The sequence below is a fragment of the Mustela erminea genome, chromosome 18, assembly GCF_009829155.1.
Source record: "Mustela erminea isolate mMusErm1 chromosome 18, mMusErm1.Pri, whole genome shotgun sequence".
Taxonomy (NCBI): Eukaryota; Metazoa; Chordata; class Mammalia; order Carnivora; family Mustelidae; genus Mustela; species Mustela erminea.
Genome location: NC_045631.1, coordinates 8,903,907 through 8,925,826, shown reverse-complemented (window position 1 = coordinate 8,925,826; position 21,920 = coordinate 8,903,907). Strand labels below are relative to the sequence as shown.

The 21,920-nt window shown below is 44.5% G+C and overlaps 2 protein-coding genes across 4 annotated transcripts; both read right to left on the bottom strand.

The window, feature by feature from the left end:
- Nucleotides 1-4,253: 4,253 nt before the first annotated feature.
- LOC116577179 lies at nt 4,254-5,865 on the bottom strand. Its single transcript, XM_032320047.1, has 3 exons — nt 4,669-5,865; nt 4,566-4,637; nt 4,254-4,441 (listed from the first exon to the last, which is right to left on the bottom strand). The coding sequence occupies exons 1-3, from the start codon at nt 5,202-5,204 to the stop codon at nt 4,357-4,359; spliced, it is 693 nt and encodes a 230-aa protein (XP_032175938.1). The 5' UTR covers nt 5,205-5,865; the 3' UTR covers nt 4,254-4,356.
- A 3,580-nt stretch (nt 5,866-9,445) lies between these two features.
- On the bottom strand, nt 9,446-21,607 carry LOC116577175 (zinc finger protein 883-like). 3 transcript variants are annotated; one of them, XM_032320040.1, is made up of 8 exons: nt 21,341-21,607; nt 20,315-20,645; nt 20,126-20,236; nt 17,603-17,691; nt 14,237-14,369; nt 13,656-13,751; nt 13,192-13,236; nt 9,446-11,227 (listed from the first exon to the last, which is right to left on the bottom strand). In XM_032320040.1, the coding sequence occupies exons 4-8, from the start codon at nt 17,633-17,635 to the stop codon at nt 9,609-9,611; spliced, it is 1,926 nt and encodes a 641-aa protein (XP_032175931.1). In that variant the 5' UTR covers nt 17,636-17,691; nt 20,126-20,236; nt 20,315-20,645; nt 21,341-21,607; the 3' UTR covers nt 9,446-9,608. The 3 variants fall into 3 exon arrangements, with proteins under 3 accessions (XP_032175931.1, XP_032175930.1, XP_032175932.1); XM_032320039.1 differs by having other exon boundaries at nt 20,126-20,223; nt 20,315-20,438; XM_032320041.1 differs by lacking the exon at nt 13,192-13,236 and having other exon boundaries at nt 20,126-20,223.
- Nucleotides 21,608-21,920: the final 313 nt, after the last annotated feature.

Below are 21,920 nucleotides of genomic sequence, written 5' to 3'. Positions count from 1 at the left end.
TCTAAAATCTATGATTAGAGACAACTGGAAATGATCCACCATAGGCTTTGCTATGCCAATGGCAATGTAAGTATTTTCTCCAGTAAGGATTATCCTGTATAAAATTGAGCAGGTGTTACTGGAGTCTTTTTATTTATCTACTTGTCTATTTTAATTCCAGGACTTGGGTGTCCTATAAGAATTGTAATTGCTGAATAAGCATAGAATTCTAAACTACAGTTTCCTGAAACATTTTTTTAAAGATTTTATTTATTTATTTGATAGACAGAGATCACAAGTAGGCAGAGAGGCACACAAAGGAAGGGAAGTAGGCCCCCTGCCGAGTAAAGAGTCTGATGGGGGCTTGATACCAGGACCCTGGGATCATGACCCAAGCCGAAGGCAGAGACTTTAACCCACTGAGCCACCCAGGTGCCCTCCCGATACATTTATTGTATTTCTGGGGCTGTGTTGTTTTTGCCAGTGGGCATTATCTGCTATCAATACTATATGAATTGTATTCTCATTTTCATTATATTAATATATTCATATTTATTGTATGTGTAGTATGTAAGTTATCTGGTGCTGATTAAGGTTAACTGAAAACAGAAGGTTTTATTTTATTTATATGATCTCTCTAGGATGAATTCACAGAGCTAGCTTAAAAGCTCAGTAATGACAGGTCCCCTCAAATTCACAGCATTTGTAAGACTTCTTGTAAGTGTGAATTGTCCGATAAAGAGTAAGGGGGGAGCTAAGACCAGGGGCTTTGACACGGTAGTTGCATCCATATTCTTCTCTCTGGTGTGAGTGTTGGAAGAGCAAGATGTGTGTCACTGTCAAGGGTGTTCCACTTTTGAAATATTCGGAGGGTTTCTTTCAAGTATGGATTATTTTATATCAAATTAGGTTTCCGTGATTACTGAAGGCCATTCCATACTTACTGCATTATATGGCTTCTTTCTAGCATAAGCCTTTGGTTTGGTTTTGTTTTTGGTTTTAGGTTTTTAAGAGAGAGAGAGCTGGCGGGGTGGGAGGGGTAGGAGAGGGAGAGAGAGAATTGTAAGCAGGCTTCGCACTCAGCACAGAGCCTGATGTAGGGCTCAGTCTCATGACCCTGAGATCATGACCTGAGCCAAAACCAAGAGTCAGAGGCTTAATGGACTAAGCCACCCTAATGCCATTTTATTTTAAATTCTAGTATGGTGAACATAGTGTTATATTAGTTTCAGGCTTTCACAGTCTTATTCAAACACAGACATTCGAGAGAAGAGACATTCTGCAGAAATCTTTCTACTACTCTTTTGAGCCTGTGCTCTACGTAACTCCAGAGGTGAGGGTAGGGGGGCACTACTCACATGTACCCTGGTGCTAATGTCACTTGGAATCCTTTAAAAGTGGTCCTGCTAAGAGGATAAATAAAATCTTAAAAAAAAAAAAAAAGATGGTTATATGGCAAACATTTACAATTCAGTTGGGATCAGTTGGGAGTTAGAAAACAGAAGATCTTTGAGACTATGGGTTATGGAGACACTTGGGAAAATTTCAAAATATTTGAAATGCCTAGGAAACGTTGTGCATGTTTTCCTGACTCGGTGCTGTTGGTAGCTTGAAATCAGCCATGATGGCATTACTTGCACCACAGAAAATGGCTAATACTACAAATCCAGACTCTCCCCGCTCTCCCTCCCAAAAGCTAGTTGCTGAGAATTTCCCAGCATACCCCTGGGTGTACCAAGTTCCACACACACCTCTCTATGAGAGAAGGTGCACCTCTCCAATAAAATCAAGTTTCCCCAGCTTATACGTGGAGTCTAAAAAAAATAACAAAACATAAAAAGACTCAGAGATACAGAGAACAAGCTGGCAGCTGCCAAAGGGTAGCGGGATAGAGGGTTAGGCAAAATAGGAAAGAAAATTGCTTCCAGTTATACAATACATAAGTCACAGAAATGAAAAGTACAGCTTTGGGAATATGGCCAATAGTATTATAATAGTTGGTGATAAATGGTAGCCGCCCTTATCATGGTGAGCATTCCATAACATATACAATCATCCCTTCACTATGTTGTATACTGACACTCATATGTCAACTATCCTCCAATTAAAAATAAAAAGTTTTGAGATTCCCTAGCTTAAAATCCCCTTTTTAAATGCTTGCCTTATTATTTTCCTAAAAAATATCAGGAAGTTTGTCTTTCAGTATCTAAATAAGGTACAAGAAAATTATCTTTGATATTATCTTAGCCTGCCATTTCTGTCCTCTGTGAACAGTAAGACATGAAAAACTCTTCCCCTCAACCTAGCCCAACCCTCACAGTTGCCCGGCCTACCCACTGCGATTCTCGGGTCACAAGCAGCCCTTCTGTTTTCTGCTCACACGGCCAAGAGAGCAACACAAGCTCTGGGGGAAGGTATGTAGGTGACTTTTGGGTGGGCAACTTGACAATATTTGTTTAAAATATGGGTATAATTTTGGGGTACCTGGATGGCTCAGTCGTTAAGTGCCTGCCTTCGGCTTGGGTTGTGATCCCAGGGTCCTGGGATCAAGCCCTACCTCAGACCAAGAAGTCTGATTTCCCTCTCCAACTCCCCTTGCTTGTGTTCCTGCTCTCACTCTTGCTCTTTCAAATAAATAAATAAAATCTTTAAAAAAAAAAACCCATTAAAATACGGGTATAATTTGACCAAGAAATTCCACTTCTGGCACTTCATCTTAAAGATACAACCAGTCAGGGGGTACTGGGGAGGCTCAGTCAGTTAAGTATCAGACTCTTGATTTCAGCTCAGGTCATGATCTCAGGTCGTGAGATGAAGCCCACCTCAGGCTCCACACTCAGTGTGGAAACTGCTTGGGATTCTCTCCCTTTGCCTCTGCCCTCCAACCTTTAACATGCTCTCTAAATAAATAAGTAAAAAAAAAAAAAAAGTTATACGGCAAAGATGTACAGAAATGCCAATTAAGACTCCAAAAGCAAACCTCAACCAATGAGGAATGGAAGTCGGTGAATAAACACCCATGTTCCTGGACCCGTCCTGGGCAAGTCTGAGACGTCATCTACACAGTCTCTCAGGGGGTCCACAGAGGCAGTGAGCCTCAATGGTCACCTGCTCATTAACTGCCCTTTATTGACTTTCCTTCCTGTTTCACTACCCCATTTCCTCACCATGGTTCTTGGGATCACCTCCAGATTAACTACTTGCCTCCTAAACTCTTGTCTGAGTCAGCGTTGGGGGAAGCCCCTGCTAAGACTGTGTGCTTAAACCCAAACCCCTAAGTTATTCATGGGTCCTCGTATTGACTTATCTTCACCACACACAAGCACGTGCACAGGTGGGGAGGGGTAGAGGGAAAGACTCCCTCGCTGAGCACAAACCCCTATATATGGGGCTGGATCCCACCACCCATATCAAGACCTGAGCTGAAACCAAGTGGAAGTCTGTTGCTTAACCAACTGAACCACCCAAGACTCCAAGAGCCATTTTGTTAAAACAATAATTGTTACTCAAATACAAACTGTTCTGTAAAGCTTTGTAAAGTTACTTCCTCAAATGCAAATTGTTTTGTAAAGTCAGACATTTAATTGATTAGTCTTGCAGTTCCCTGGTGAGCATTTTTCCTTTCGAAACTGATTGTTTAGGGGCGCCTGGGTGGCTCAGTGGATTAAAGCCTCTGCCTTCAGTGGGGTCATGATCCCAGGGTCCTGGGATGGAGACCTGCATCAGGCTCTCTGCTCAGTGGGGAGCCTGCATCCTCCTCTCTCTCTCTCTGCCTGCCACTCTGCCTACCTGTGATCTTTCCTTCTGTGTCAAATAAATAAAATCTTTAAAAAAACCCTGATTCTTCAAGTCTACTTCAGTGTTTCTACTAGAAGATTCATAATGGTTTTGTAAGTCATTTTAGGTCTTTCAAGGAGGAATTTGATTGTGAGGGAAGGTTTGAAATAAAAAGTTTAGAGACATTAATTCATAGTAAGGACTAAAATTTTGCACACGAAAAATACCTGGAAACATTTTCTTACCCTATTATATAATATTTTTACTGTCATTAAACAATCGGCCTGAATATTTCTCCCCTAAGTGAGGGAGTGGACAAAAAGGGTTCCCATCCGGACGCCTGGGTGGCTCAGTTGGTTAAGCGTCTACCTTTGGCTCAGGTCATGATCCCAGTGTCCTTGGATCAAGTCCCACATCCGGCTACTTGCTCAGCAGGGAGCCTGCTTCTCCCTCTGCCTCTGCCTGCCACTCTGTCTGCCTATGCTCACGCGCTTGCTAACAAATAAATAAAATCTTTAAAAAGAAAAGGGGGGGTCCCCATCTTTACTCTTTGAGAAGTCCAATGCCGTGATGAAGAGGGACGAAATAAAATCTTAGCACTCAGCACCATAGCAAAGTTGGACAAGAGCATCGGCATGCGGGGAATTGGGCCGGATTAGTGCTCCTTCCTGCCAACACAGGAGTCCTGAAACAGGAAAAGGAGTCAGGAGGAGACCGGGATGGCACCCAGCCACCTTGCTGGAAATTCCCCCACATCGATTTAAGACACCATCCGAATGGGGGCCTTCCTTGGCTAGGGACAGTCTCGCCTGCAGTTTCTTCCTGCGCAGGGTCCAAAGGCTCCAGACGGAGTCCTGCGCCCTCTCGAACATGTCCCCGCGCTCCCTGCTCCTCCACCCCCCAGGAGGAACGGGTTCCTCGCTGCACCCACGGTCAGTGGCTCTCCGGGCTCCCACAGTGGACACAGCGGGACTCGCCGCCCCACAGCAGAGGACCGCCCAAGGCCACCGCCCGTCCTTGGCGCCTGAGTCGCTGCGCCGCGGTACGAGCCACCAGGCCGGCACCTGCCCGGCCGCGCAGCCTCTCCAGGGGTGACCGCGGTGAGCTGGCGAATGGACCCGAAGCGAAGCCGCAGCACCCCGGGCCTGCCTCGCTGGGGAGTTCCGGAAGTGGCGGCGGAGCCAGCACGCGGGCCGCGCGGGAATCAGTCCCGCCCCGCGGTCTGCTATGACACGTAGCTCCGCGCTGGGATCAGCCGACCAGGAGCCCGCGGGGATCCCAACGCACACCCCAAGACAAACGGCGCCACACCTCTCGGCCCGGAAAGCAATGCGCCTGCGCACCGAAATCTCTCGGTCTCCGAGCAACAGCGTGGCTTCCTGGCCAATCAGCAGCTGCGGCGTTTCCTCGCCCCGCCTCCAAGCGACTCGCCCGCGTCTGGTCTCCATGACAACTCCTGAGCGTCTCTCCCCGTCCCACAAACGGTGAACCCAACCTCCAAGAGCGTCAGCGCCAAGAGACGAAAAAGGCAGGAGGAAGGGGGCTAATTTCTGTGCTTATCATCTTAAGCAGGTAGGGCTGTCGTAAGAGGAAAAGGTCTTCCTGATCGATGAACCCCACCTGATCGATGGACAAGAACAGGAGAAAGAAAGATCCAGAACCAGGAACAAGAGGCCGGGGAGCTGCGCGAATGTGAGCGTCCCTGAAAGAGGAAGCCAGAGGACACGTTCTGAAACGTGAAGGATAAGGGCCCCGGGCTGGCCCAGTCGGAAGAGCGAGGGGCTCTTGATGTCCTTGTGGGGCTGAGCCCCACCTTGGGTGGGAGATATCAAAACTAAATAAACGGCCTTTACAAGTAAAAGTTAAAAAAATATTTTTAAAGTCAAAAATGAAAGTGAGAAACAACCACCGGCAACTAAGGATGCGAAGACGAAATATCCTCCCCAAATGGCAGAGAAGATGGACAACCTTGTAGCCAACACAGAAAGCGAAGAGCTTTTCGCCAGGGCCAAGGCAAGGGCGCGCTCCAGGAGGGAAGGAACCAACCCCTCAAGAGACAGGGCCTGCGACTCCTCTCTTCTCGGACCAGCTTGGCAGGGAAGGACCCCACCCCGCCAACTCATCTTTGATTTACCAGCCTTCTCCTCTGCTGGGGACCTTTCCTCTCATGGCAAACGGAACAATGACATCACTGGACTAGGGATAATGTTGGAAGGGTCCCAGGAATCCTATGCCGCACTCTTAAAACGGCAAGAAATAAAAGGCAACAAATCTCATGGATTGTCTCTTCTCCTAATTTCCTCGAACTCTGACCTCTTGATTTTCCTCCACAGAGAAACCTCTGAATCCCTTCTCGTGTGCACTTATTACCATGTCAGTCATCAAGTACGGGGCGGGGGCAGGATTCAGAAAGCCTTCTTCAGGAGGGGCTATCAGCCCCACTCTCTGCTCTTAAGAGGCCCCGGTCCTTGTCACAGGCAAGAATCTCAAGGACCACACAGAAGTTCTCAAAAACACTGGCCTCTCTCAAAAGGGACTGGTAAGTAAAGTTGGGCTGTTCTGTCCAAGGAAAACCACTTTTTCCTATATGCTATTTAATACCTTATTGCATTTATAGCAGTTGCCTAAGTAGGCACCGTAACCTGGATTATATTAGAGGAGGCATCCCTTAATCCAGAAATCTTTCCTTTGAAGCCTACACAGGAACAAATCCCAACGATACTGTCCCACCCAACACAGCTCCTTTTGGATGGTGTCTTAATGTGAAGAGTGCTCTAACTCCGAACTCTAAGTCAATAAAGAAGCATCTACTCTTGGCATATTGTCCTCCCGAAAGCTCCCAGATTGTACAACAGGGAGAAAAGCCAAATTTGGACATCCGTGATCCCATCAGTCCCTGATGCTTCTACCATCCATAACAAGTGGTTCCATTGCGCCCTGGTAACTGGCATGCTCAGTAGCCTTCCTCAATCCTTATCTCAGAGCCACACATACATATACACATGTGCAGAGAGGCAGTAAACAGGTTAAGAACAAGGACTCTTGAGCCGAACTGCCTGAGTTTAAATCTCAGCCCCACAGTTTCCAGGTCAGCCAGTGACTTGGCCTTTCTGAGTCCTAGTGGCCTCCTCTACAAAATAGGGATACGGTGTGCCTATTTAAGGGCATTGTTGGAAGAAATGAATGAGTTGATGCATACAAAAGTGAACAGTGTCTAGCATGGAATAAACCTTTACTACAAGTATTAGCTATTACTGTCATGGAAATCCTCTGAAAGGGGTCTGGGAAGAACTGAAATACAAAGAAAAAACAAATTATACACTGAATTCTGCCTTACTTTATGCTTATAAAAGGAAAGGAATGGAATATCAATGCCTACCTCTTGAGTTGCCTTTCTAGGATAAGGGGAAAAGCCAGGTAACTTTCCTTTCTTACATTTACTAAAGAGGAGGTACAAATGAGGTCTGCCTTACAAACTGAGGCAATGCTATGGATACCTCAGGCCAGGTTTATTTGGGGAAATGGATTTTTTTTTTCTTTTTTACCTAGATGAAACAGAAGTATTTCCCAGTTCTCCATGATGCTGTATCATAGCAACCTTCCTACTAGGATGAATCGGCATATCTTCTCATATAATGAACTCTGGCCAATTGAGTAGAAACATTCATAGAGAGGAGTTAAGTAATACACAAATGTAAATGTATTGTCTGTGCCTCTCAATTCTTTGGAGAAACAAAATCACTTTCAGTGGTGAGCCTATAAGATGGAAATAGAGTATTATCAATATTGTCCTTATAAATCTCTGTGTTGCTCATAATATGCAGTAACATAGCTTTGTGTATAACTCTGAAAATGCAGGCTATTATGTGTTCATACATATAAATGTACAGGTAAACAACAGAATGCTATTTCTCTATGTAAAATATAATTTTACAGTGTTTCTAATTTCACTAATTTATCTGTTGTGCTTTTTTTGGAGGCGAGTGTCTTGGTGCATATGGTTGAATTCTTATTAAGTAAAATGTAAGTATGATATGATTTTCCCCAAGATGGTTATCTCAAGCCACTATATTTTGTATGCATGACTTTGGCAAAACATATCCAGAAATCATCTAGCATATGATGCACATCAAAGGTACTACAGGGATGACTTTTCACTGGACTCATATGAATTATTAAAACTGCGTGTATTATTTTTTTCTTAGTCAACAACAAAAGACCTAACAAGTTAGTTATCTTCCTCATGGGGAAAACTGTTAAAGCTGGAGATAAAACCAGATATTAAGATGGAACTAAGGGGCGCCTGGGTGGCTCAGTGGGTTAAAGTCTCTGCCTTAGGCTCAGGTCATGATCCCAGGGTCCTGGGATTGAGCCCCGCATCGGGCTCTCTACTCAGCGGGGAGCCTGCTTCTTCCTCTCTCTGCCTGCCTCTCTGCCTACTTGTGATCTCAGTCTGTCAAATAAATAAAATCTTTTTTTAAAAAAGATGGAACTAAAAATGTTTTATAGGCATATATGAGGGATCTCATGAGTTGAAAAGTTTTTCAGAGGAGGAATTTATTTGCAATTGTGGTGGTCAAGTGACACTTTAAGTTGGGTCCTAAAGAAGACTGACTTGCAAACTGAAAAGAGTGATGTGACAACTACCTTTTGATTAAAAAAATAAAATAATAATAATAAACAAAAAAGGATTAATGTCTCCTCAGAAAAAGCAGAAAGCCCTGCTTTAATCAACAAAGTTCTCTTCCTGCATTCCTCAAATCAAGCCTGGGGTCATCATACAATGAGCTCATCACCATACTGAAAACTATCCTTCTTGGAGGAATTTGAGATGAAACATGTATGTTAATCTTCTCTCCACTCAACACAAGTAAGTCAATCACAAGCAGTTTTAACACATAAATTAGTTTTAACCATATAAATTCATTCTAAATGAGGTTATCGTAGATGAGGCTGCTAAAGGAAGGAAGGTCAAATGCTTCTCCACAACCCAAACTAACTGGCTCCAGGAAAGAAAAGTTTTTTGAAAGGACCTTGCTACACCTAACATGTTAACTACCACTATTTGAAAAGCTCTGATTCTAATAACAAGACCCTTCCTTGGAGGACTCTTTTTTTCCTTGCCTCCAATTTCTAAAAGTTACTAAGAATTTCCTATATTGCAAAAATTATTTCCAGATGTCACCATTTCTTCAGAGTACTTTGTCTTACAATTTTCAGAACAAAAATCCTTTTTCCCTCTATCTTCAGTTGTGCTTTTCAGCTCTGAAACTCAAGCCCTGTTGAACTTCAAGCTGTAGCTAACACTTTAAACAGAAGAGAAGCACAGGGAAGTCAGTGAGAAGGGAGAGTTCAAAGTAGCCCTTTTACTGAAGACAGTACTGCTACGAGTAGGAATGATTTACATTAAGGCAAAGGTTTCTAGAAAGGCGGTTTTCAAATATACGACCGACCATGAGTCTATTTGACTTGGACATGGCCGGTATTCTGATCAGTACAAGGAGGGGCAATGAGCTCAAGTTTAAACAACCGGAATTCCTTTGCACGTTGGAATAGCCCAATCCTGGGGTTAGGGGGAAAAAAGTCACTTAATGGTGACATCAGTCATCTTCAGGCATGATGAAAATATACACGCAGAAAGACCGATGGTTGCTCTCGGGCTATTCCAGCTTCCAGATCAGTACTTTTGCACATGGATTTGTGATATGCTGGCAGCTAATTCTTTGCAGGAGAAAATGGGAGGCAAGGATTCTCAGCCCTCAAAACAAAAGGGGGGGGATCACAATTATAGTAACTCATGAAAGTAGGATTCTTTGGTCTTTAACAAAGCGAGAGTTGGAATGACCACACATTCAGAGTGATTCTCCACTGTGAAGCCTCTGATGCCTAATGAGGGCTGAACTACACCTGAAAGCTCTGCCACATTCATTACACCCACAAGGTTTCTCTCCGGTGTGAATCCTCTGGTGCTGAGTAAGATGGGCACTCCTGCTGAAGGCTTTCCCACACTCGTGACAATCAAACGGTTTTTCTCCAGTGTGAATCTTCTGATGTTGCGTCAGGGATGAACTCTGGCTGAAGGCTCTCCCACAGTCTTTACAGGCATACGGTTTCTCTCCAGTGTGGGTTTTTGTGTGTTTTATGAGCGTTGAGCTCTGGCTGAAAGCTTTACCGCATTCTCTGCACTTGTAGGGTTTTTCTCCAGTATGAGTTCTCTGGTGTCGAATAAGGGCTGATCGATCACTGAAGGCTTTCCCGCAGTCCTTACAGGCGTGCGGTTTCTCTCCAGTGTGAGTTCTCTGATGTTGATAGAGGTGTGAGCTCTGACTAAAGACCTTGCCACACTCGCTACATTCATAGGGTTTCTCTCCAGTGTGAATAAACTGATGGACAGTTAGGGAAGAGTTGTGACTAAAGGCTTTCCCACATTCGCTGCATTCGTAGGGCTTCTCTCCAGTATGAATAAACTGATGTTCAATACGGGATGAGTCGTGACTGAAGGCTTTACCGCATGCGTTACATTCATAAGGTTTCTCACGGGCATGAATTCGCTGATGTTGAATAAAGTGCGTTATCTGACTAAAAGCCTTCCCGCACTCACTACATTCATGGGGTTTCTCTCCAGTATGGATTCTCTGGTGTTGAATAAGAGAGACGTTATGATTAAAGGCTTTCCCACATTCCTTGCATGCATAGGGTTTCTCTCCAGTGTGAATTCTCTGATGTACTGTAAGGGCTGAGTAATTACCAAAAGTTTTTCCACATTCACTACATTCATAAGGATTCTCTCCATGTTCGGGTCTCTGATGCGGAATAAATAGTGCATTCTGAATTAAGGCTCTTTCACGTGCCTTCCCACCATGAACGCTCTGATGATGTTTGGCAAGGTGTGAGTTCCAGGTGTAGACTTTCCCATCTTCACAAGACTTCTCTCCAGTATTACTTTTCTGATGTTCCGTGCGGTGTATACCATAACCAAAGGTCTTCCCATTCTGATTATGTTCCATATTTTTTTCTCCATTATGAACTATACAATGCTGAACATAAACTGAATGATCACTGAGTATTTTACTACGTATATTACCCTGAAGAGCTTTCTCATTTATGTTCTTTTTCTGATGTCTTATTAATTCTGAATTCTGTTTAAAGCTCTTTCCCTGAGCATCAGATGTATAAGGTCTCTCTTCTTCTGGGTGTCTTGATTGTATAACAAAGTCTGACTTCAGACTAACATGTCTGCCAGATCCAATACATTTGGGGTTACTATTGGCCATAGAAGTTCTTTTCTTGAGGAGAACTGTTGCTTCTTTCCAGAGTCTATCTTGAGCATCCTCTTTGGTCTCTGCATATCCCCAGGCTTCCTTCAAACTGGAAGTAACATCACCCCCTGTGATTTTCTCCATATTTATCCCCTGGTATGATTCTTTTCCAGAAAATAACTCCTTTGGGTTTGACTTTCTGGTCTCCAAATCTGGAGGGGAAAAGTAAAAATGTTCCCTGTACTAGAAGAAGGAAATGACTCAAGTAGGAATGAGATAATAAAATTGCATACATACCATTAGTCACAAGTATAAGCCAAGCAGTCAAGAGATAATTTATTGAACACCTATTATGGGCTAGTCACTGTGTTATATGCTAGGATTCAATGATAAATGAAGCAGATGTAGTACCGACTTTTTTGAGATTTACAGTCTTTTGGGGAAAACAAGTATTAAATAATTTCAAGAATGATGAGTGCTGTAAAATTTGTGTGAGGGAGATTTCAACTGAAACGATCAGTACTGTACACTGGAATGATAGCTGCCCCTAGCTTTTGAACCACAAGAATGTTCCCTGGCTTCTGATGCCACCACCACCAGCAGTCCCATGTTCCCTGCCTGGAGTTCACTCCCGCTAGGGTCATCCTTCAATGCCTATCTCTTCCACTCCCACTGGCACAGCTCCCCAGTAACTCTCCTTGATTATGCCTGAGGTTGCTGTTGGATTCAGTAAAATCATTCACCATATTTTCCCTTGCTACCGCGAATGTTAGCATTTGCCAGAGACTTCCTCAGCTTTCCCGTTTTTCCCTCTCTCTCTCTGGGCCTCCCAAAATACACACATACATGCCCCAAGAAAAGACAAAGAGGGTCAAAGTTCAGGAGGATGAAGAAATTTTAGGAGGATCGGGGATTAGGCTTACTACTAGTGCTAGTTCAGCTTTCTTATGGGTAAGCTATAAATGACATTTGAGTTGTTGTAAAGTTCGGACTTTGTAATTAGGGATCTTGTAAATAGTTTTTCAGCCTGATGAAGGGTAAGACATGTGTTTTGTAAGCTGGACTACCTTCAAAGTAAACTCAGTATGTGGCTTTGAAAACCTTATATAAGGTAGGAAAATGAAAGTTAAAAGAAGGCAATGTAAGTAACTAGGGGGGAGAGATGGTAGCAGGGCACTAATCCACTACCACATTAGCCAAAAATAAGGAACTACCTGTTAATTCCAATGGACATTCTTCAGGTCCTTACTTGACCTCTCTAGTGTCTATCACTATGCACACCTCCCCTCCCTGAAATGCTCTTTTCTGCAGGCTTCTATGACAAGAATCTGACTTGGTTTCCTTCTACTCTGGCCACCCTTTCCTAGTATCCTTTCTGGATTCCCTTTCCTTCATTTATTTTGATAAAATCTGTACAACATATCTCTCCTGCCATCACCCATTATTAAGAATTATTGCTATTTTATTATTTGACACCATTTTGCCCCACGTGGTTTTTTTTTTAAGTACACAAGTGATATAGATATATACAGATACAGACATCCAGCAGATACTTAAATCTGTACGTTCATTGGGCTTCTAAGTTCTCTTGCAACTCTCTGCATGCCCTATTTCTCTCTTTTCACATTTTCTCCATTCCAGTGTCTTTAATTACCACCTATTTGCTGTACCACCAGGTATCTCTTTCCCTCGCCAAGATCCATTTGACATCTCCATGTATTTCTCTACCTTCTAGACACCGCTACTTAATTTTTTCAACTGCAGCAGTACTGACATTTTGTCAGACAAGTCTTTGTGGGAGGGGCTGTCCTGTGCATGGTAGGATACTTGGTACCATCTTTGGCCTTGACCCACTAGATGCCCATAGCATCCTCCCAGTCTTCAGACATGCCCCCTGGTGGCAAAACCGATCCTATTTGAGAACCACTGGTTTAGATCTGCTACAGACTCTTCAAGCAGAAGAAACAGAACTCACCTTCCATCCCATCGCCCCCTAAACTTGCCATTTCTCCTATGTTTTCCATCTCAGGGAAATGAACTTCCATCTACCTACACAGCCAAGCCAGAAACCCGGAAATCACCGTCTATTTCTCCCCCACCTCCTACATAAGGTCAGCAAATTCTATCAATATTACAACCTTAAAATTGGATGTGAGATCACATTCCTTAAACTTACATTCAAATTCTTTCATTCTCTTCTCACTTTTTAGGTAGGCAAAACCTAGGTTCAAGGAAGACAAAGTAAATGAAGGAGAGACTCCAGCCTCTAGAGAGGAAAAGGGAATGACTCATAAAATGCCGGAGTGAGGCACCACCATGATCACTGGATCGAGTGTCAGGGTTATAACTTAAGAAGGAAGTACCCTTCCTTGAGTCTGGGAAGAAGCAGAGTTGGGCTAATGAGACTCTGATGTATCCAAATGAAGATGAGACTGTAGAAAATATTGAGACTCAATATTAATGTTGATATTAATATTAATCAATATTAATAATTATTAATAATTAACAATCAATATTAACTAATATTAAATAATTAGTATTAACACTGAGTCTCAATATTTTCTACAGACTTGGAGGATTTGGGGAAGAACCCCTGACTTATATTTCAAAAGATCAGTTGTCTGCCTTATTCTCACTTACATATGCAGCTGCTTCTGGGCACTTCTCTCTCCTGCATCCACGGGTTTTCTGCTTGTTCCAACTGGGAGATGATATCAGGCTTAGAAAATGGAAATCCTACTCAAGGAAAAGAAACAGCATGTGATTGCTTCCAAGACAAAGGATCACCCATTTTCAGTCCCACTCTTGTGTTTTCAAAAGCACAAAACAAGATAAGTAATTGTCAAATGCAATTATATATTTTCTACCAAAGTAGGGGGAGAAACAGTTTAAGGATCTGCTCTGGGTCATGGAGGAAAATGTTAACGAAAGCCTCCTTCCTTCCTATCTTTCTTCCTTTTCCTTCTTTTGGCGGGTGGGGGGAGAAGCAGAGGAAGACGGACAAGCTGAGTCCCTGCCGAGCACAGGTCCCACACGGGGCTGGATCCCACGACTCTGAGATCATGACCTGAGCCGAAATCAAGAAGCAAATGCCTAACTGACTGAGCCACCCAGACTCCCCACAAAGCCTCCTTTCTGATCATCCCCTCACAGGAGCACCGGAATCCTTAGAAAGCAATGGCATCCCAAAATGCCTACCTGCGGCAAGCACCCAACCTTACCCAAGGAGACCAGGTTCCTGTAGTTCTCAAGCATTACATCCCTGTACAAGTCTCTCTGAGCGGGGTCCAGTTCTCTCCATTCTTCCTCGGTGAAGTTCACAGCCACGTCTTTGAAGGACAAGCCCTGAAACACCTGCACAGGGTTCGGAAGTAACGGCTGAATAAGGCAGAATTAGGGGAGATCCATGGAATGGAGAGGAAATGGATCCAACCATGTTCACAGGGTCAAAGGCATACAGACTCGTAGGTTAAAGAGCCTTAAATGTTTTACCCTTTGACATACTGATCTTATATCTAGAAATCAACTGTAATAAAATGATCGGAGATATGAGTAAAGAGTTATCACCAGATTCCTCATCCACTTGTAATTTGCAATAACAAAATAGTTCTAAATAACCTAAATGTTTGTGGAGAGTGGCAGAAGCAGCTAACTGCTCACTAAAGGACACGTCCCCTCCTCCTCTTTCTAGGTGGACAAACATTTCCCGGTCTCCTTTGCAGTTAGATGTGGCCATGTGGCTGAGTTTAAGCCAAGAGAATGCAAGCAGAAGTGAGATGCACCAGTTTCCAGGCCGGACTCGCATACGTTCCTCCATGCTATTTTCCCCTTGTGGCCGGGTCATGGGGATGACCCCAAAAGTGAGTTTGGGACCCATGTGGTACAGATATTAGAGCTTCAGATAGCTCAAGGCCCTGAATGGCCACCCTATCAACCTACGACCCAGTCGTATGGTTACAAGAACAAGAAATAAACTTCTATTAAACTAGGGCTACTACACATTTTGGGTCTATTGGTTTTACCAGTTACAAGTTAGCCAATCCCAATTAATTCAGAAACTCACACCCTCAAGTAGAAGGTATCAAAACAAACACCTAAAATATACAGGGGCAAAGGCTTGACAGGCGGCAAGCTTCAAAGAAACAGGTAGTTAAGGCTGGAAAGATGTAGACTCTTTTTTTTTTTAAGATTTTGTTTATTTATTTGACAGAGAGAGAGATCACAAGCAGACAGAGCAGCAGCCAGATGGAGAAGGGGAAGCAGGCTCCCTGCTGAGCAGAGAGCTTGATGTGGGACTCGATCCCAGGACCCTGAGATCATCACCTGAGCCAAAGGCAGAGGCTTTAACCCACTGAGCCACCCAGGCACCCCTGATGTAGACTCTTGATCTATAACCCGCAAAGTAATTAGTACCTGGGAAGGCAGACCAAAAATTCACTGGGCCTGTAGCTCTGGGGGAACAGGTTGGACAAGAGCCAGACTGCTAGCTTGTGCAGGACGCTTCTGGATATATTTGGCAAAGAAAAAAAGAGTTGAGCCCAGGAAAGAATTTACCAATTTTCACGCTAAAACAAATAGAAGACAGAGTCCAGAAATTTGGAGCTTCACTGGCTGGAAAAGCAAACTTGTTTCTAGATCTCATATACAATAGGAAGTCTAAAAAAGGCTTTGAACAACAAAGGTCCATTGAAACTTCCCAGCTAAACAAAGTAACTTAGCCCTATAAAAAAGATCAAGTTAAGGATATGGCGTTCCCATCCAAGCCTATTGCTCGGCAAGCCTTAAAGTTATCTTCATTAAGAAAGAGACATGGTACATAACAAACTGAGAAATATACCAAGCTTGAGACTTATAGCCAGGAAAGAATTTTGTGTGATTATTAGTATACGGCAAAGGGATCAGAAGCTTAAGTTTTTATAGGACAATATATCCATGATTTCTTTCTTTCTTTCTTTCTTTTTTTTTTAAGATTTTATTTATTGTTTATTTGCCAGAGAGAGAGAAAGAGAGAAAGTACAATCAGGGGGAGCAGGAAGCGAGGTGGGGGGTAGGTAGGGAAAGCAGGTTCCCCTCTGGGCATGGAGCCCAACTTGGGGCTTGATCCCAGGACCCCAGGATCATGACCTGAGCTGAAGGCAGGCACTCAACAGACTGAGCCACCCAGGTGTCCTATATCCATGATTTCAATGTACTTTGTACTTCCTTTTTTCCTGTATCAGAAAAAGTAGTACCTTTCCTCAATATTAAGCCACTTATGTCATTGACTTCCCAAATATTTCTTCTCAAAAATCTCATCCAGGGCGCTTAGATGGCTCAGTCATTAAGTGTCTGACTCTTGATTTCGTCCTGATCTTAAGTCATGAGATCGAGTCCAGGCTCTGCAAACAAGCAGAGTCTGCTCAAGATTTTCTCTCCCTCTCCCTCTGCCCATCACCCTGCTCTCTCTCTAAAATAAGTAAGGGGCACCTGGGTGGCTCAGTGGGTTAAAGCCTCTACTCAGGTCATGATTCCAGGGTCCTGGGATAGAGCTCCATATCGGGCTCTCTGCTCCGCGGGGAGCCTGCTTCCTCCTCTCTCTCTGCCTGACTCTCTGCCTACTTGTGATCTGTCTGTCAAATACATAAATAAAATCTTTAAAAAAATAAAATAAAATAAGTAAATAAATACAATCTTAAAAAAAAAAAAAAACTTATTCATCCTTCAAGGCCCACTCCAAATCTCACTGCTTCTATTAGCCCGGGGCTCCTTAAAAGGGCTCAAAGATGCTGGCTGAATGAATAAAGCCCTCTCCAAACTCTCTCAGCCAGACATGCTTGCTCACTCTCTTCTGAAACCATCCAACATTCTCCCTGAAGTAGAGGGTCAGTAAATTGGCTGATTTGTGCCACACGGATTTGTGGATGGGTCTTTTCTCCTCCCGGCAGATGGCTACAAAAGGTACCTCACTTGCCTTTGCTGATCTAAGCCAAATGCCTCAACTGGACAAAAGGGAACCTGGCTCTCTCCCCACCCTGCTCTCGGACCTCTGTCCTCTGTGGCCAACCTATAGGAGAGACTGCCGAGCCCCACCTTCAGTGCTACTTTCACAGAAAGAAACACCCAGGTGCCATGTTGCTGGCGGTCCATCCCACTTTCTTTCTTTTTTTTAAAGAAGATATTATTTATTTCAATCTCAAGCAGGTGGAGAGGCAGGCAGAGAGAGAGAGAGAGAGAGATCTTTTTTTCTTTTATTTATTTTTTATTTTTATTTTTTTTGAAGATTTTATTTATTTACTTGACAGATAGAGATCACAAGCAGGCAGTGAGTCAGGCAGAAAGAGAGGAGGAAGCAGGCTCCCCACTGAGCAAAGAACCCAACGCCGCCGCCGGGCTCTATCCCAGGACCATGAGATCACGACCTGAGCCGAAGGCAGAGGCTTTAATCCACTGAGCCACCCAGGCGCCCCACTATCCCACCTTCTTAATCCCATCTTTGAAAACTGCCCAGGCTAATAGGACTGATGAGCTTCATGGGATGAGAGGGAAAATTTATTTCCTTCAGGAATTGAGATGAGATTTTAGGGATGAGAGGAAAATCCCCAACTCACCTGGGACTTTGCTGCCTGGAGAAGAGCAGCCATATTCTCCTCCTCAAGATACCCCTTTTGGAAAAGGGCAGACTCCCTTGATGCTGGAACTGGAAGGGAAGAATAATAAAGGAACCCAGTTTATTATTGTGCGTCTCGGACCCATTATATTAAAAAGAGCCACTTATGACAAAAAGTCCCTCTGACCTTGGCTGTCATGTGGTTGGAAGGATCCCACAGACACCTGTATAATGAGGCTTCCAAGGTAAAGTTGGACTGAATGTAAACTAAGTCAGGGAAAGGTATGGTCATTAACTGGGTTCGGGATAAGCCTGAGCCTGTGCTTTGAGAAAATGGGGATCCCTGTGGTAACACCAAAACCCATATACTATTAGGGCTTGCATGAAGGTTCCAGACCTCCTGCCTCGACTCCTCTGTTTACAAATAGAGAACAAGGAAAAGGAGCCATGGAGGCAAAGGGCAACAGGATCTGTCCTGCCAGTTTAGGGCACAGGAAGCACCAGCCACCAGACTGTGACTATTCCAGGCAGCTAAGACTGCAGCTATCCTAGGTTCGTGACACTGCACATGGGATCCACTGAATTGCAGTCTGTCATCTCGTACTCCCCTGCATCCCAAGCACCCAACATACTATGCCTGGTTGCAGAGCCCCAAAGTGTTGAGAATGAACTCCTAATCCCCCAACTCCTTTGACTCCACGCCTATCAAGCAACCTGCTACTCACGATCTCCTTTCCCATTTTGATTGTTTGCCTACTGGGAGAAAACCGATAATATCAATGTTGAGCACTTCTTTGAGCTTATCTTTGGGTGGTGGGGTTATATGTCATTTATTTTATCCTCCATATAATTCTGTCTTCCTAACATTCCACAGTTTATTATTTCTTGAACCCTCACTCTCCCCTACCACCAAAAAGCAATACTTTAAGTCCCTTGTGGAGGCGCCTGAGTGGCTCAGTCAGTTAAGTGTCAGACTCTTGATTTAGGCTCAGGTCATGGTCTTGGCCCCATATAGGGCTCCCTGCTCAGAGGGGAGTGTGCTGGAGATTCTCTCTCTACCTTTCCCTCTCTTCCTGACCCTCCCTGTGCACTCACACTCACACATGCTCTCTAATAAATAAATCAATCTTTTTATTAAAAAAAAAAAGTTTTGTGGATTTGTTTGGGGAAGAAGGAGGAATTTCAAGTCCTTATCATTATAAACAGCACAGAGTTTCACGATTTAAAAAACAAATCTATGCCTCCTACCATGCTTTCTCACTAAAACAATGGTTCTGGAGGTTGCCTGCCTGCTTTTAAATCCTGGCTCTGCATGGCTGTAGTCAAGTTTCTTCTATGCTTCAGCTTCCCCATTGGAGAAATGGGAATAACAATGGTACCTACTTCAAAGCATTGTCCATTAATGTATATAAAGGGCCTAAATCGGTACCTGATACAGAATAAGCATTCAGTAAAGGTCATTTATCAGTTAATTCTTATTCTTACTATTTTCTGCATATCACCAGTAGCCAAAATGTTATAGGATCTTCTTTCTATCCTTTGTTTTATGAAAGCAAAAGGCATCATCAGTGTATATGGCCATAGCCCAAACCCCTACTTCCCCAGAGGATGCCTGTCCATTCCCTGTACTGAACTCTGACAATCAGTGAAGGATGGGATAGAGATGGGAACTTGTAAGGTTCAGGACCTTGGGAAATCAGAGGGGCTGAGGTCAGGATGTCTGGGAAAACCAAACAGACTGAAGCTAGACCATAGAAGCCCTTTCTCATCTGTGCCATCCTTTTGTACCTCCTTTTTTTTTTTTTTTAAGATTTTATTTATTGACAGAGAGAGAGACAAGTATGCAGAGCAGCAGGCAGAGAAAAGGGTATGGGGGAGTAGGCTCCCTGCTAAGCAGAGAGCCTGATGTGGGGCTTGATCCCAGGACCCTGAGATCATGACTTCAGCTGAAGGCAAAGGTTTAACCCACTGAGCCACCCAGGTGCCCCCCTTTTGTATCTCTTTAAGAGAGAATACTTCTTATTGAAAGAGGGGCACCTGGGTGGCTCAGTGGGTTAAAGCCTCTGCCTTTGGCTCAGGTCATGATCCCAGGGTCCTGGGATCGAGCCCCACATGGGGCTCTTTGCTCCGCAGGGGGCCTGCTTCCTCCTCTCTCTCTGCCAGCCTCTCTGCCTACTTATGATCTCTGTCAAATAAGTAAAAATCTTTAAAAAAAAAAAAAAGATATTGAAAGAAGTCAGGAGCAGTTCTCAATCCTGCCAGAATTGGGCAGTGGACCCTGCAGATGCAGGCCCCAGCTCTGCACTTGACCTCTCCCATGTGCTTATAGAATACCAGTTCAAATCATCTGCTTCTCCATGCCCATTTCCTTTTCTCTGTCCAAAGAGTCTGACTTGCCCCCTCTCATCTTTTGGAGAGGCATTAGGTAAAATAGAGTATGGAGAGTGAGATGTCTTACTTTTTAGAGTTTCAAGTGAAACGGGAATGATAATAGTGAAATTACTACTACTCATGGAGCACTCACCATGTACCAGATGCTCTCCATAGATCACTTGTTACAAACGAAGAAACTGGTGACTTGCCCAAGGGCTCAGAGTTGCCCACGCACATTTTACAAGGCTGCTGTAAAGAAAAACTAAAATAAGATTACTGTGTGCGCACTGCAGGTGTCCAGCTAACCTAGCCACAGAAGCCTCTCACTTGTGTTTCTTACCTCTGTTCTGGAGTTCGTGGTTCTGATCCACCATAACCATAACCTTTGCACCATTTGGGTAAAGCAACTTCACCCAAACCCTCCATGTCTCTTCCTGGGGATTACCAGCATTCTCCCAGAGACTCTAGTGAGAGATTCTGGATTGAATTCTTCTTTTTCATTGTATTTCTCCCTTCATTCTCTAAGACCCCATTCATAACAGTGATTGGGGAGTCTGAAACAGTATATTTTGAGCTAAGACTAAAGAAGTTCAGCAATCATTCAGGCTTCAGGAAGCCCTATTCACAGGGAAGTCTCAGGAAATGTTCTCAGGGAACCTTTCCCCAAGGGCCTGCAGAGACAGACACACAGGAACATAGATAATCACAGACAGCAGGTAAAGACATTTTCACTAACATGCCTGAAGGATATACCAGTGCAGGCCGTAGTGGGTAGTGGCAAGCGCCCTGCGGGGTTCTCATTTCTATGTACCAGATGGCTAGGTGACCCCAAACAAGTAATTTTTCCTTCCTGGGTTTCAGTTGCTTTTTATGTACAAATGGGGAGGTGGATACCTACTTTTCATAATGACTACTCCTGATTGAGTCCTTACTTACCGCTGGCACTGTGTCAACTGTTTAACTGTTTCATACCAAATTTCCACTGAATCCTCAAAATCACCACGTAAGGTACGGACAATAAAATTGACAGATAAGGAACAGCCGAGGCCAAGCTCAGTAACTTGCCTACGGACACATCCTTGAGCTAGAGCCGCTTTCTCGAGATGCAGACAAAGATCTCTTACGTCCACGCCCTCCCTCGTCAACATTATCTCGGTCTACGCAAGGATCCACCACGCCGTGAGCTGCAAGGGCCCAAGGGCAGACGCGCGTCGGTCTCTGACCTGAAAGCCTTGACGACCGCGGGCCTTACTTGCCTGTCCTTCTAGCCAAGCGCTTCAGGCTGTGCGGGCGCCCAGCCCGTTTGTGAGTAATGGGCCTGGACAGGTCTCAGACTTAAACACACGTACACACCACCATCACGTACCCACAAAACTCAGAGCAGAGGGGCAGGGGCAAGGTGGCCGAGCCAGGACAACTCCCCAGCTCCAGAAGGGATTACGGGCAGGACAGCGGGTCCAGGGAGATCCCCAGGGGGACGCACGGCCAGACCCCCAAGTCTGACAACCCCCTGCTGGACACACACCCCTGTCCAACGTCTGCTCCTTCCTCGTCCAGACACCAAGCTGTTCACTATAGAGAGAACAAGAATAGACGAGCCGCGAGCTGAGCGCTTCGGGACAAAGGAGCCGGAAGCGGAAGCGCGCGCCGAGGCTCCTGGGAAATGTAGTCCGGCCCTACCCGGCGCCTGCGTTCGGACAAGCCCCCGCTGGACTGAGTTGAAGCCTGGCCCTGACCTCCCAGACTCCAGCTTGTTCTGCCTCGCAGGCAATCTCTTGAGTGGACCTAAAAAGAGAGGTTAATGTTGCAGCCCTGCGAAAGTGGACAGGAAACTTTGGGGGTGTTTACTAAACCGTCAAGGACTGTCTAGATTGTTCGGGAAGGGGTGGGGTCTGGAGAGCAGAGCTCTCCTCGGGTGAGCTAGTCCTTCTGGTCACTCTTCTTAG